This window comes from Euprymna scolopes, chromosome 32 (genome assembly GCF_053919585.1).
Source record: "Euprymna scolopes isolate OS-2025 chromosome 32, ASM5391958v1, whole genome shotgun sequence".
NCBI lineage: Eukaryota > Metazoa > Mollusca > Cephalopoda > Sepiida > Sepiolidae > Euprymna > Euprymna scolopes.
The window spans coordinates 43667855-43684324 of record NC_136513.1 but is presented as its reverse complement, the minus strand read 5'-3'; the positions used below and the strand labels follow the sequence as shown (position 1 = coordinate 43684324).

At 35.0% G+C, this 16470-nt stretch overlaps 1 protein-coding gene across 1 annotated transcript in view; it reads left to right on the top strand.

Moving 5' to 3' along the window:
• LOC145256313 (lysocardiolipin acyltransferase 1-like) overlaps positions 1 to 16470 on the top strand; it is a 173748-nt gene that overhangs the window by 119556 nt on the left and 37722 nt on the right. Inside the window, exon 3 of the mRNA XM_080115042.1 lies at positions 13225 to 13337. Within this exon, the coding sequence (XP_079971168.1) occupies positions 13225 to 13337 (113 nt within the window). The remainder of the gene's footprint in view (positions 1 to 13224; positions 13338 to 16470) is intronic.

Here is a 16470-nt window from a genome sequence, read left to right as displayed (position 1 = left end):
TGGTTTGGGTCGAAAATTTTAGCTACCAATATATAAATGTATGTATGTATGTTTGCATGTCTGCCTAAAACTTTCGACAGAGGTGACAGATTTTCACAAGATTAGTATCGTTTTGAAGCTCGACCCTTTAAAGAAGCAATCTTTAATTTATTCCTTCGATCTAATGTTCTATCCCAAGATGGCCGTAGCTATAAAGAGAAGCATGAAAGTCATAGTAGCTAGCTATATAGACATAAACTATGGCCTTATCTCACCTGGTCAGGTGACCTTGATTTATATTGAAAGAACCTGAAATTCTGAATGATGCCAGATGCAGCAGAAGATGGTTTTGGAGGTCATGGGATTTTACATAATGTTTAGCTTGGTTGGATCTATTATAATTAATTCTCATTTTCCAAAAGATCACAGGATACATTTGTAAAGACTTTTTTCACTTGTTAAAAGCCTGCATTTTTAATTATGCATCATGACAATACAAGGATCGTTCCAAAAGTAAGGGCTATTTTTTTCATCCAGAATAAAATATGGAAGAGCTATTTTTGGAATAGCCCTCGTGTGTGTGTGTGTGTGTGTGTGTGTGTACTAGCAGTTCAGCCCAGTTTTGCTCGGGCCCTATGTACTGTTCATAACTTACAGCGCATATATATATATATATATATATATATTTAAAAGTTTGACGCGTGTCTAGGTAATCTGCATCTAAAATTTTAAGTGTTTAGACCCAAAATTGGCAGAGGAGTTTGGTAGAGTCTGCAAAGGTCAACTCTTTCAACTTTTGACCTCTTGCCAGCAAAAGTTTTGCCCAAAAACTGATTAAAAACGCTTGCTGCATGTCTGAATTCCCTTAACGTAAAATTTCAAATGTTTAGATCCAAAATTTGCTGCATAGTTTGCTAGAGACTGCAAAGGTCAAATCTTTTGAACTTTGACCCCTTGGTAGCCAAATTTTCGGCCAAAAACCAATTAAAAAGCTTGTCCTGTGCCTGAATACACTTTATGTAAAATTTCAAATGTTTAGACTAAAAATTAGCTGAGAGGTCAAATTTTTAAAAACTTTGACCCCAATTTTGTCCCCTTAACATTAATTGATTTAGGCTCAAATCAAGTTAAAAAGTTTGATCCATATCCAAGGAACCTACATCTAAAATTTCAAGTTACCAGGAGAAAACTTCACATGCCTCCTCATAGTAACTTATTCCATAATACATTGTAGTCTACATTGCACTGTAGAGAACCTACTGTACTTATACAATTATTTTTTAATGTACAGTGGCTTGAATTAAAGTTTAAAATGCGAAAGTAAAACAATATTGTTCAATTTTACTCTAAACAGATACATTCATTCCGAACACGCCCCCGTCTTATCAAAGAACCTGCTGTTGATTTTATATGCCAAGCCCTTCTGCTTGTACGGTGATAAAGCTTTTTCAAATGCACGTATGATGTTAGGTTGTATAAGGTGTTAACTGTGTTCAAAACCGGATTGTTTCTTTTTTGATTTGATTTTTCGATTATAGATGAACTATTTTCCATACTCATCAGAGGTATTCCGAGACAATACCTATCTAAGAACACTCCCAGACACATAACGTATATTTGTGTGAAATGCCATAAAAATAGGTTCATAGGGAAGGAACACACATATACAAAGTGGGTAAAGATAAATAAATATATATAATTATGTACCTGTAAAAAAAGTTTTTTATTTATTTTTTTTTTTTTTCATAATATTGTTTTATTCCTGCACGTCACCAATTAAAAACGAATAAAAAAGTTATAAGCTTTTATACTTTTCGTATTCTTTTTTATACATTTCCATTCATATATATATATATATATATATATATATATATATATATATATTATTTATTTATCTTTACTAAGAGAGAAAGGGGGTTTTCTATACATACACACACACACACACACACACACACACACATTTATATATCCTTTTATTGTATGTATACGTATGTGTGTGTATTAAGAACGTTAATATGTTGATGTCTAATAATGAGGGCTATGACAACAGCATATTCTTTTCCTTGTTTTGATTCTTAGGTATATATCCATTGATATCTTATATGTTTTTATGTAGAGTGATGTGGTTCTCGGTTGATTAATTGTGTCTGTGTCGGATATATACTTGAGTCAAAACAATCAAAACAATATGCTGTTGTCATAGCCTTAATATCTATAATTACATTTATGTATTATCACCAAAAAGAATATCATGAGAAAGAGAGAGATCTATATATATAAACTCTTTTTTTTTTAATTTTCTTATCATTGTGTTTTTCCTGGGGACGGGGCATTCTATCGGATGCCAAACATTCTCCCATTAGTTTAGTTACTCCAACCGAGACATCTTTTTAAGATTCTAACCGTCTCTTTAAGTGCTATTGTTTGTATTTCTTTTGCACTTGGTTCACCGGGTATATTCGCCAGATAGGTTTTGAAATTCTTTTTCATTAGCCCGGTTGCTCCTATAATGACTTGTATGATTGATACCTTCTTAAGATTCCGGTTTCTTTTCATGTCGTACATATGCATGTGTGTGTGTGTGTGTGTGTGTGTGTATTGAAACGTTAATCGGTTAAATCATAATGATGTTTAAAATTACGTTTCAGTAAATGAAGAGCTGGCCAGAGATAGATTAGTTTGGATGTCCAACCCAATGTCAGTGTATAGAACATGAAAATGTCATGAGGGCGAGTGAAGGTAACCCGTACGCATTGGTGGCGATAGAAGTTCTAACTCTGCATTGTTGTGAAGAAAGGTCAAGTGAAAATAATGCGGATTACGGCTTCTTGTCGATGATTTGAACTTTGCAATCAACACCAAACATCCCGAGGAAATGATTTACACACTAGTAAGCATCGCAGAAGATTGTCGAGAAATACAGCGAGGACATAAAAATGGATCGAGAAATCAAATAAAAATAATAGCATCAATATCACCAGCAGCATAACCATCATCATCATCAATATCACCATCATCAATATCATCATCAATATCACCATCATCACCATCATCATCAGTATCATCATCAATATGACCATCACCATCATCAGTACCATCACGATCATCATCAAAATCATCATTAATATCAGTATCATTATCATCATCATCAATATCAGTATCATCAAAATCATCATCAACGTCAACATCAATAATAGCAGGTCTTTCAAATGTCGGAGATACATATTTTAATGAAAATTCCATGTTTAATAGCAAAACATGTAGACGCCATCGCAAGGAAATAAAGACAAGGGAAAGCTCGACTTTTTTTCCGGTTTAAACAAGCATTAAGCATTTATTTACAGGTACTTCCAGAATAACTCCTTGTCTCTTACTCAAAAGTTTTCTTGTACTCCAACGTGCTTAATAAGACTTTGCCATGTCAAACACATGGTACTCTGTCCCTGCCTGATCATGTTTAGCATGCGTCTTTTCCTGTGGCTCTCTGGCCGCGTGTGTAACTCATCTATTATAATCTTTTGCTCTCTTTCTCGGCTCTGTCATTTGCATACAACTGCCGCTGCCATATGCACGCCTGCGCTCTTTTACACATGTAGACTTATTTTAAAATGGAAATTGCTCCAGACAAGACATGAAGCTACTTGATGTAACGAGCTGAAAAAAAAAATACTTCAAGGTAAAAAAAACTTACCATCGATAAGTATTAGAAAGAATAGATTCTGATTCAGAAAACAGCAATTCTTCCCTCGTTGTCAGAAACATTGATCATGGAATGTGAGGACTAAAGGACAAAATAAGGGAAACGAGAGGCACCCAACTGCCGAAAGTAAAACCAATATCCACTTTTTACTCTCCTAGATAAAGGGAGATCTACCCCGAACGAGATTATGGACTAGGGATTATCATGCTAATCATAGACAGTGAATCGCAAAGTTAAGCAATGTTTAACCTGTTCATTGTTTATATGGGTGACTATCTTCATCATGATCATCATCGTCTTAAGTTGAAAGTAATTCTTGTAAAATGAAAATGATTCGCAGGAAAGTCTTGCCATTCCGCAAGACTTTCCTTTAACAATTACAAAAAAACTTTTTCAATCACCAATTGCCATGACAAATAAAACCCTACCTGAGAGAGCTCAACATATATAAGTCCGACAATCAGGCTGACTGCTGAGAATGGATTCTTATTTCTAGCCAGTTTTCCAAGCAACTGAAGCAGCAAGGAAACCCACCGTATTCAAATTGTTGTTAATATGCAGGGACCCAATACGTTGTAGACTCCATCACAATGAACATAAAAGAAGAGGAAAGAAATTGAACTCGGTTTCAGGTTTTAAAAGGTTTTCAGGTAGAGTAAGTTCATTGCTTACTGCCTGAGGCGCTCCTATCGGGGAATGCTTTGTATAGACATTATTATTTAATGACGGATGCAAGGTAAAAAAAAAAAAAAAAAGGTGGGGTATAAAAAAAGGAGTAAAGAAGCGCCCATGGCATAATTTATTGCTAAAAATAAAATAATAGAAATAACTTGGTGTTTTTGTGTACCCCATCCTGCCTAGTTTTTCCCCCCAAAGTATTAATGCCTTTGCTGCAATTGTTATAAAACTAGAATTTGATTAAGATAACCTATATCATATTTCTCTTAGTCTGTCTGTCAGTTCCATCTTTTTCTGCAAAACTACTGGGCTAATCTGGCTGAAATTGTGTATGAACCTTTATGATATGGTGCAGAAAACTAAGTTTTGTGATAACTGTTCGATGTACTGTTAGGGATTAATAGGGATTAGTATTTAATGCAAAAATGAGCACAAATTTCACCATATTTAATTGTCAGTTTGGCATAAAGCACACATTCTAAGCACACCAGGCTATAACTTTTGCCTGTTTTTAATTGGTTAAGAAGTATAGTGTTATTCTAATGACAGCCATTTTAAAGCTGAAAAGTTCAAAATAACCAATATTCATTCTATATGCAATTTTCAATGTTACATTGGTGTGAGAAAACCAGACACACGTGAAATCGTCTCATAACTTTATTAATATGAATGATACAAATTCGACCTCTGTTACTTCCACGGCATCAGACACGCTGGCCACGCTCTCCGAGTTTGTATTACAATCCACAAACGTACGAAAAAGTTATCAAAAAAAACAAATATAAAATAAATAAATATTAGCAAAGGCAAGATAAGTTACTTTTCTACCTAACTGGATAAGTTTTTAGTGTTTTTATTTAATTTAAAATGTTTAATCGGTTTGAAAAACATGCAGTGTTTATCGGTATATTTGAAAAAGACAAATGGCGGGTAGCTCACTGTTGAATACGTTAAGTTTTGGAAAATGAATTCAAACTAAAAAAAAAAACTATTGAAAATACTGTTAGAAACTCGCTCAATATATGTTACTGTGACATAGGCTGACATATATTTGGTGCGTTTCTAACAGTATTTTATATAATTTTTTAGTTTGGACTCATTTTCCCAAACATATTCAACAGCGAGCTAACCGCCATTTGTTTTTTTTTTTCAAATATATCGATAAACACTGCATGTTTTTCAAACCGAATAAACATGTTACATTAAATAAAAACACTAAAAACTTATCCAGTTAGTTGGTTGGTTGTTTTTGTTTTATGGTATATCAACCTTTTTCAGGTTATTTAATGCCGAATCTAGTTATTTTGAAGAAGAATTTTTAATGGAGTATATTTTTTTTTTTACGTCAGATTCTATTTAACCCATAGTTGGGACCCTAACAGGTACTACCACTCCGGGTCAGTGGACCTGGGAGCAATGGCAATTAAAAGGTGGCTCTACACTTCCCAAAGCCCGCAAGGTGGGGCCTCACCATCGGATATAGTTTTAGGTCATATCCAGGACCTTATCCAGTTAGGTAGAAAAGTAACTTATCTTGCCTTTGATAATATTTATGTTTTATATTTGTTCTTTGACAACTTTTTCGAATCTGTGTGTGCAGTAAAACAAACCCAAGATGTTACTTTTCTACCTAAATGGATAAGTTTTAGTGTTTTTATTCAATGTAAAATGTTTGTTCAGTTCGTAAAACAAGTAATATTGAACTCTACTGAAGAACAAAAAAAAATGGCCACGATATCTTTGAAGTCTTTAAAATAAGAAACAAAACAAAAATGGTAGAAACCCACCCAATAAATGTTACTGTGATATTTATTGGGTGGGTTTCTACCACCATTTTGTTTTATTTCTTATATTGAAGTTATTATCGAGAATTAAAAGATGTAAAGAGACATCGCAGCCATTTTCTTTTTCTTGTTCTCTAGTAGCGTTCAATACTACTTGTCTTACAAACTAAAAAAAATATTTTAAAAACACTATCCAGTTGGGGAGAACAGTAACATCTTGCCTTTTGATAACATTTATTTGTTTTACAGTATAACCCCGGGATACGGGTTTTCAGGGTATGGTGTGGAATATGATGTTTTTCCGGACACTGGTTACGGTATTTACCCCGCCTTATGGTGTTATTTGATTATATACATGTGTATTATATACTGTACTGTATTTTGTTACTAATTTTTAATGCCGTATCACGGGGTTCTATCGTATATTTGTTTTTTGACAACTTTTTCGTACCTCTGTAAATTGTAATATTATGCAAACCTTACTCTCCTAATTCGTGTTTTCCCATCTCCGACATGTTTTTTTTTCCTGATATTAGCATAACTCTTGAAACTATTTGTTCTGTTTCTGTCCTTTCCTCTTGTCATTTCGATTCCTTCTCTTAAATGTGTTGCTTTTTCTGTTTCTCCTTGCACCACTCGATAAACAATTCCTTCTTACCCGACAGATGTTGCTTCACACAGATTTTTTTTTTTTATCTTGTTATGAAGTTCTTCTCTTACATAAGCGACAACATTTATGTTTGGATCGGAAATTCGTTCCTAGGTTTGTCTGTCAGAATTATTAGAACACGAGGTTATGGAATTTTTCTTTTTTCGGTTAGTGTCTGTTTTCAGTTGGTTTCTTTTTTCGGTTTGGGAGGGGGGGTATTAATTTTTTTCACACTCTTTCCCGATTTATTTATTTATTATTTTTTTTCGATTTGTTCTTTATCCATTTTTTTCTTTCATCTTTTAATTTTCTTTTTTTGAATTTTTATTTCCATTTTTTTGTTTTTTTTTCTTTGTTTTAAGTTTTTAACTTCGAAGTATTTTTTTTTTTTAGCTTCTTATATCAAGTGGCTTCACGCCTTGTCTGGCGCGATTTCCATTAAAAAATGTTATAAAATTAGTTTCAATAATGGCCAGATTTGGCTTATACAAACTACCATTTTCTGCACTGTTGGGGACGCACCCCTACTGCCTGGAATAATGAACTATTCTATGACGTCACTTCCAGGTAACGAGGACCGGTTGACAAACTCGGTCAGAGATGGATATGCGGAGAATATAGTCATCACCAACTCGTCCAGCAGTTGAGCGAAGATATTGCTCAATTTACCTTTTTCATCTATTTTCGTTGATACATATTTATTTAACTGTTACTGTGTTCTTCCTTGTCAATTATTCAAATGATACCATTACAACATGGGTCAACGTCAGATACAAATGATACAAATAATACATTTATACAAATTATCCTCAACTCTAAACTTTCCTAAGTATTTTATTAACCTGTTCAAATTTACCTCCAATTTTATCTGGAGTTACACCGTACAATTATCTCTTAACGAATGAACCAGTAATATTTGGTGTGGTATTTAGCCTTGGTTGGGCTATGTCGGCTTCCTTTGAAGGAGCAAGTTTATAGGGTTTTGACTGTAGAGCCATATTCTGTAATACTCACCAGAGTAGCAAGTGTTCACGTATTTGTGCCGTGTGGATGTGCGTGCAAGCAGTGGCGTGACGGAGGAGGGTGGACTTGCCGCAGGGATGTTTTGGGTGGGAAAAGAGAAAAAAAAAGATGGCACCTGGTGTTTTATAAACTGTGGTCTCGCGAGATTGCGAAATCACGAGAAAACAGAAGGCACACATGCAAATGAGACAGGGTGAAAAGCTGCATAAAAAGCAAACTTGAGTGAGGGGAAGGGACAGTGTCGTTTACAGTCATGAGGTTATTGTGTTACTATTGCGAGCGTTGGTGACGATTAAAGTTGAATTCAATATATATTCTTGTAATAGAAAAATCTTGCTGTCCACCCTCCCCGTCAAAAAAAATATGGTATACATTCAATCGGAGAAGCTTTTCCAGGTAAAGAATTAAACCAGTCAAGATCAACCGTGTAGTTTCCTTCTCATGTCAGGACGGAAAGCTATGACTAAAGAATTCAAAGAGATTCTTTGTTTTATAAAGCGATTCTAGCAATTGATTGGTTTGTTCTTGTAACCCTCTTCTTGGTCTTTCTTTCTCATCAAATCTGTCTCGGAGTTCATATATTTAATCCACAGTTTGTACCGTTACAACTCTAGAACTATGACTTCACATTAGTTTAGTGAAATGTCGTCCCTATTATAATAATGTTAAGAAAGTTTCATCTTTGTACATTTTACCATTCCACCCATTTTTTTTTTTTTTTAAAGATGGAATCACCAGATTGCTGAAGTTACTTTGCCAAAAAGATAAATAAAACAGATGTGTGTGTGTGTGTGTGTGTGTAAATATTTATTTTTATTTATTTTTTTTTTTACTAAGGAGTTACCACTTATCAAGGCTCTGAGGCCACTCGAGGATAAGGGTTAATGAGTGTGTGGTAGTCAATGGGAAAATATCGTAATCGTTAGTAGTGGAAATTTGGCAAATTAGATTACTTAAGGGGATGGCTCATCAAGAACTTGTTTACATTGGACTTGAAGATGACTATATTGTAGCCAGTTGGAAAGCAGGAAAACGGAAGACAGTTCCACAGGCGTGCAGTTCTATGAAATAAGCTTTGTTCATGGAATCTACATTTAGGTTTTGGCACAGATAGTGGTTTCAGCTAGATGAGTGTTTTTCATCAAAGGTTGGCAAGGGGGGGGCATAAATAAACCGACGACGCTGAAAATAGTAATCATGCACTGAGGACTGTTTATAACGAGTAAAATCTTTGTTTGGGTGGATAATGCATGCAGACATATATCGGCAAGTTGAAATACAAAATGTCCATTTCAACTTTCTGAGCATGCCCAAATTTGATTTATTTATTTAAATTGTTTAATATTAAATCTTTCTTACCTATGTTTCGATAGCTGCATCAATAGAGAACATGACTGCATTGCTAAACGTTTTGGTTTCAATTCCAGCTGATGACACCAAAGTTTTTTTTTTTTTTTTTCAAACTTTTGAAATCAGTACTATATATTAGGTACAATATAATATTCAATAGAGAATTGACTGTGTAATAATAAATACGAAATCTGTATGAAGTAAAATATACTTTAAACATATTTTGCAACTCCCCAAGGTTGAGGGGCCCCCGTCTCCCTTCTAGTGGATTATAATAGTCGTTTTAAATAAGTTGGCTCCAAATGAAGGATGCAAGGAATAAACACATCTTTTTATTGATTGAATTCCTTGAGAGAAATCGATAATTTAGTTGATTATCCGAAAAAGATAATCGCATAATCCTAATTGTATTAAGTCGTCATTTATTGGATTTCAGATTTTATTTTTTCTTAACATTTTGACATCATAATCTGTTGATAGGAAATTTTGGCTTGCTATTTTCAGTATTTCATGCAAGATGCCTTTGCCAGCTTATTTTTGCTTCGCAAAGTTCTCTCCTGAAAATACTTGATACAAAACTCTAGTTTGATGTGCATTGATTTGCATATTAATGAGGCTTCACCCTTAAAAAGACATTTAAAAAAATCTGAAGTCGAGAGAGCAAGGCAGTCAAGTTCTTGAAACCGAAGTGAACAGGTCAGAGTGTGGAATGTCGTACGAACACTAACAAGAATCCTTTAATCTTTCCCTTTCTTGACGCTTTCAATTTTCCCAAATCCCAGTTTCATCTCAATAGCATCGAGTGTATATTTCACTAGTTTGGGTGCTCGACATTGCCCCGGGTGTTTGGAGGCATGAGTTGAGTAAAAAAAAAAAAACAGTGGTAGTAGGCAGGCTCGAACCCATGACGTGAGAGTGGAAAAGAAAGTGGAGGTGTGTGTAAGGGTGTTGGTTGAGCAAAAAAAAAAAAAAAAAAAAAAAAATGGTAGCAGGCAGGCTCGAACCCATACCGTTAAGGAGGAAAAGAAAGTGAAAAAAAAAAAACATGGCAAATTAGCTGTTACACCCATCATTAAACTGGAAGTGACATAGGTTTAAATTAAGGCTGGACAATCAAAAAGAAGGGATGGCTTTCAAAAATATTGGCGAAAAAAGCGGCTCCCTTCCTGTAGAAAAGTGCCCGGTTGAGGGTGAAGGAATTAATGTTTTGAGCCAATTTTTCGATATTTATCGTCCAAAGGGTTGAGCTTTAAAATATCGATCCCGTGAAATCCGTTGCCTCTGTTGAAAGTTTTTGCAAGACAAACATACATACATACATACATAAATTTAAACAGATAGGTGAGATTTATATTATAGATGCTGAAATAGCTTGTAATAATAAAAAAAATAAAAGATGACAACAATACTCCATACATGGGCGAATGGTGGCCTTATAGAGGTACAGTATACTTTCGGGCATTAGTAGTTTTCTAGCATGGTAGCATGGTTTTCTTTGCGGCGGTCCTGGCAATGCTCTCAGTGTAATTGTTCCAACTCCTGTTTCATGTGAACGTTTTTTGTACAGTAATATACAAATTATTATTTTACTAGCAGAATCCGTGGAAATTCCACGGTAGTTGAAAATTTTTAAAACATATAAATAAAATGAATAAAACATAAAACGACGAATTTAAAACAATTCTTTAGCAAATTCTTTTTCAACTTTTTAAAGCTAAAAACAATTAATTTAAAAAATTTAGATTTTTTTCAATGAAAATTCAACACAAGACATTGTTTTTTGTTTTTCATTTCTGAATAATTTTTTTAATATAAATTATAAAGGAACAGATGTGAATTCACGTGCACATTTTTTTTTAATTTTAAAACAGAACCTATAATAAGAATAATAATAAACTTAATCTCCTTTCAATGTGATTTTTTTTTTAATTATAAAATAAAATAGCCAATTTGAAACCGTAAACAGATGGCCATGTTTTTTTTTTAAAATCTTTTGGAGAGGAAATGATTTTAATGATTCTAACTGATTAAGAGTGACTATAAAAGGAGGTAATTCGTTTCTTATTAATTAATGTTTGCGATGGTGATGTTTTCTTTTTGTAACACTGCACACATGGATAAGTTAATTAATATTGAGATTACTGAAATCAAATGTAATCTATATATATAAAAGCGAAAAGTATGTATGTGTGTTCGCTTTTTGTGTATGTCTGTAAAAGGCTTTTTTCGCTTGACTTTTCGGTTGGCTCATTCCTTCTTAAAACTTTTTATATCACGTCCAAATAATAATATCTAAGAGTTATGAACGGGGATCGCCTGTCTATTTAATTTGCCCAATTTTCACGCATTATTTTTTCCAGATTTTTAGAGCATCCCGTGTATCTTTCGCTTTTCAGTATAAACAACCGAAAACTGGCTTGCAGCCGCATCACGTTTCAAGGTCAAACATCACGCGACTTAAGGTTCTCGCACCTGTTAATTTCATTTTATAAACGTTAAATTAAGAGGTTTTTCATTCCTCTTCTTTCGTGGCCGAGATGGCTAGGTCCAAGGGTTTTTTTCCATTTTGCTTCCATCTCCACGTCAAAGGTTTGGGATGCAAGCCTACTTTCCTACTACAACTTGTTTTTCTTTTACACCTCCAAATACCTGACCAACGTTTTTTTTTAAAACAGGGTTGTTTTGATCACCCCCCCACCCCCACCCAACACACACACCTACAAACACCCGGGCCACGCCGGGTACCTCCCGCTAGGCAGTATATAAATGAGATTGTGTAATTTCTTAGAACTGCACACCTGTGGAACTCTCTTCCTTTTGCTTGCTTTCCAGCTATGATATGGTCGTCTTCAAGTCCAATGTAAACAAGTTCTTGATGAGCCGTTCCCCTTAAGTAATCCAATTTACCAAATTTACATTACTAATAATTATTACGACATTTTCCTATTGAGCACTGTACGCTTATTAACCCTTATCCTCGAGTGGCCGCTGGGCCTTGATAAGTGGTGACTCCTTTGTAAAAAAAAAAAATAAAAATAAAATAATATAGAAAAATTTCATTCGATTTCAACTTGTGACAACTCATATTGGGGAGGAGGGTATTTTGATAAAATTTGGATGTAAACAAAATTTAATCTTTTTTTTTTCTATTTATAAAATGTTATAAATATTTTTTTCCTTTCTGATGTCATTAATATCGTGTGAATTAGGGTGAAAAAAAATTTTAAAAGAAAAAAAGTAAATTCACCATCACTGAAAATAATAACTTAAGTTCAAGTATACTAACCCCTCCCCCCTCGGCCCACCAAAAAAATTTAGAATTGAACTCGCCTTAAATCACGAACAAGAAAAACGACTAGAAAATGTAAAGACCGATATTGTCACAACAGAAATTCAGGAAAAACTTCCCATCTCTGGAACACGTTATCATTGGATTGTCTCCCTGTGTGCTACAACATTGTCGTTGAACTAAGAACTTCCCATCTCTGGAACACATTAACAATATTGACAAGAATATGCTAATACTGCAAAAAATAAAAAAAATAAAATAAAACTCCCAAAAATACAATATTGAGAAGAAAGTAGGCTGCTGCTGCTATTAAAGCGGAACGGGTAACTTTGCAACCATTATGTTACGTAGAAGTACATAAATGACTTCATTTATTATTTGTAGTGAAGATTTGCGTTCTCGATACCACAAACAGGCTTCTTAGTACTGTCTGCTATGACACTACACTATCATGATGCAGTGTTAGATAAATACCTTACACAAAAAGGCGATAAACTACAAACCCCATTGACCAACCTTGTTCATTTTATTATATCTTCGTTTTTTTGGGGGGGGTTTTTTTTTTGTATTCTAAAAGTATTTCTGTTTTTTTTTTTGTATTCTAAAAGTATTTCTGTTTTTTTTTGTATTCTAAAAGTATTTCTGTTTTTTTTTGTATTCTAAAAGTATTTCTGTTTTTGTATTCTAAAAGTATTTCTGTTTTTATTTTTGTATTCTAAAAGTATTCCTGCTTTTATTTTTGTATTCTAAAAGTATTTGTTTTTTTTTCTAGGTTGGGCTATGCAATGTTTGGTGCTGATTTTTTTGGATCGGAAATGGACGAGTGACAAGATTCTGCTGGACAGATATCTCAATTATTTCAAAAGTTTGAATTATCCAACACAGGTAAGTGTCTTCAGTCTACATAAATAAATAAATCTGGGGAAATGTGTGTGTGTGTGTATGTGTGTGTGTGTGTGTGGGGAGGGGGTCCGGTATTAGTCAGTCAGGAGGCATGCCAAGTTGGGTTATTCAACCTCAATTTCCAATGCCTGTAAAACATTGTGTCGTCATTCACAGTTTCATGATTGATGCAACACTTTCAAAGCGTGTGGTCCTGATCTCATCCCTGCTATACTAGTTAAGAAATGCTCGGCTGAGCTAGCCCCCATACTTTCCAAACTTGACAACAGATGCTTTGCTGAATTCTGCTTCTCTAATAGCTGGAAGATGGCCTCTGTGGTACCAGTGCACAAGAATTCTGGCCAATGCACTGACCCTCTCAATTATTGCCCTATCAGTTTCCTCCCCTGCTTTGCTAAAATCTTTGAGACGATAATCAATCAAGCACTACTCCACCACATTGCAAAAGCTAATCTTATTTCTGGCAAATTTAGGCAATGTCATTCTACTGCAGATATTTTAAGTTATCTCTGAACGTATATACTATGCACTGGATAAGGCGAGTGAAGTCAGGGCTGTAGTCCTCGATATATCCAAATATATCCAATGCCTTTGACAAAGTCTGGCATGAAGGGCTGCTAATGAAAATTAAATCTTATGGTATAACTGGACGAATACTAAATATAATTAGATCCTTCTTAGACAATAGGACCATCCAGGTTGTCATTGACCCATAGTTCATCCAAGCAGCATAACATTAATGCGGGAGTGCCTCCAGAGTTGATCATTGAACCACTATTATTCTGATATTCATCAATGACCTCCCTGATGATATTGTCTGAAATGGGTATATTTGCTGATAATACGCTTTATAATATGCATGAGGGAAGAACGGATGTACACAAATCCAAGACAATGGCTGAATCCTTAGAAAATAACCTTCAGACTGTAATGTAATGGGGCCTTAAATGGATTGTAACATTTAATGCTAGTAAGACTAAACTGTTCTCATTTAACAATTACAAGGCGCCTCTCCAACCACCGATATTCATGACAAATAACATGATATTTCCTGAGAATTCTTCCTTCAAACTCCTCAGCTTAAATTCACAGGGAATATGAACTGGAACAAATATATTGAGGACATTGCGAAGGCTGCTGCAAAGAAGGTGGGCTCCCTCTATAACACTTGAGAGTATCCTATACCTCTACAAGGCCACCATTTGCCGATGCATGGAGTATTGTTGCCACATCTGGGCTGATACATCTACCACCAGTCTCTCCCTCTTGGATAGTCTAACCCCTGTCCCATTGCCACAATGTTACATCCCTGTGCTTGTTTTACAACTATTTTAATGGAATGTGCTCTGATGAACTCATTGCACTTGTGCCCCCTCGACATACATATCTCCGACAAACCTGCTTAGAAACAAAATCACATCCCTTCATTGTTGAGGTCCCTAAATGTCAAAAAGTTTTCTACTCTGATAGTTTCTTCCCTAGAACAGCTAGACTTTGGAATTCCCTTCCTGCTACCTGCTTCCCAAACTGTACTGATATGCAGAAGTTCAAATGCAACATAAACCAACACTTTTATCTCTATTAGGCATGGTTCCAATTAGTTGCCCCTTATGTCCAAATGGCAATATTTCTTGGTTGGGGTGAAGGTGAGTTTAAAAAAAAAAAAGAGGGAGAATTAATTCACAACATAATACTCCTTACTTTTCTGTCTGGGTGCTGTAAGTGTGCAAGTCGACAGTTTAAGACCTGGGTAACATTCATCAAGGATTGTACTGAGCTCTCTGGTTCCACCTTTGACTGAGTAATCACAATTGTTTAGCCATCTCCTGCGACTTTGCGCAAAATCCACTATGCATGGACTGCCATGGTTCAGGATGTGCTGCAGGCCAGGGAAATATGCGGTATAATGAGTTGACACACTGGTTCTCGTTAGATCACTGATATACTGGGGACTGCTTGTGAATTTAATACTCTTATAAAACTTCCTCCTTTGGAGGAAAACTGTTCAATCCACCTAGCATGAGTGCTGCTACAATATGGTAGTCTAGGGAAGAAGTCTGCTCAAGTCAACTAATCTCCTATCACTTCCAATCGATTATTGTTTTAGCAAATAGTAACTCCCTACAAAATGGAGGATATACCAACCACTGATACACACCGTATTGCTGTAAGTCTGTAAAATGTGAGCCTAGCACACAGGTCTGCACACACTCAAAATCTTTGACATGTATTGCTACACATCCATCTCTTCAACTTAATGCCAAACCGCACCATCCATGCAAGATGTACCACCATTTACATCTCTGAAACTTTTCTGAAAATGGAGACTTTGCTGATTTGGTCATATTATTCAATGTTCTGAGAGGGATTTAGTTGTTGGCCCCAATCAAATTTGCTGGTTGAAGGAAACTTGAATGTCCAATTGAAAACTTTGATTGGAACAGTAAAGACAGATGTTTTTTTTTGTTTTTTTTTTCACCCAAAGCAAAGTATCTTGCCACCGAGATGTAACGGGCTACTGTGACTAGAGGCTAGATTTATAGGCGGCTATCCTAGTGGAGAGTTGGGTAGCAAGATGTTTGTTCACATTTCATTTAAATAACTGCATGTTGGTATAATCTGGAGAAGCAGGGAGGGAATTATAAAAGGAAAGAATTTATTAGAGTAAAATCTGGGTACCTTGACAGTAAAGGAGTAGGACTTAGCTTTTTGTTAGGTTGGTTGGAAGTATTTTACAACAAGGGGGCACTAGTAGGACGAGTTCATCTGAGCACATTCCATGGAAGTGTGTGTGAAACAAGCAGCAAAATGACACATTTCGGTGATGGAACTGAGTTTGGGACCAATTAGGTCAGAAAATATTTTTTTAGATCTTGTCCAAGCGTAACGTAGCCATTACAGTTCAAACCTCTCTATGATTCCCACGTTGTCTGGTATCGTCGAAAAAGAAGAAGCAAACAAAAAATAAATAGATATAACACGGATTTTTTTTTCTGTATTAGAACATGCATGCAAAAGGCATTTATTCCCATTTATTTCTTAAATAATGCCCACTTGTTTTTTCTAACTGTTCATTTCGTCTGGCAGGAGATTAACAAATCTTTACCGTCTTGAC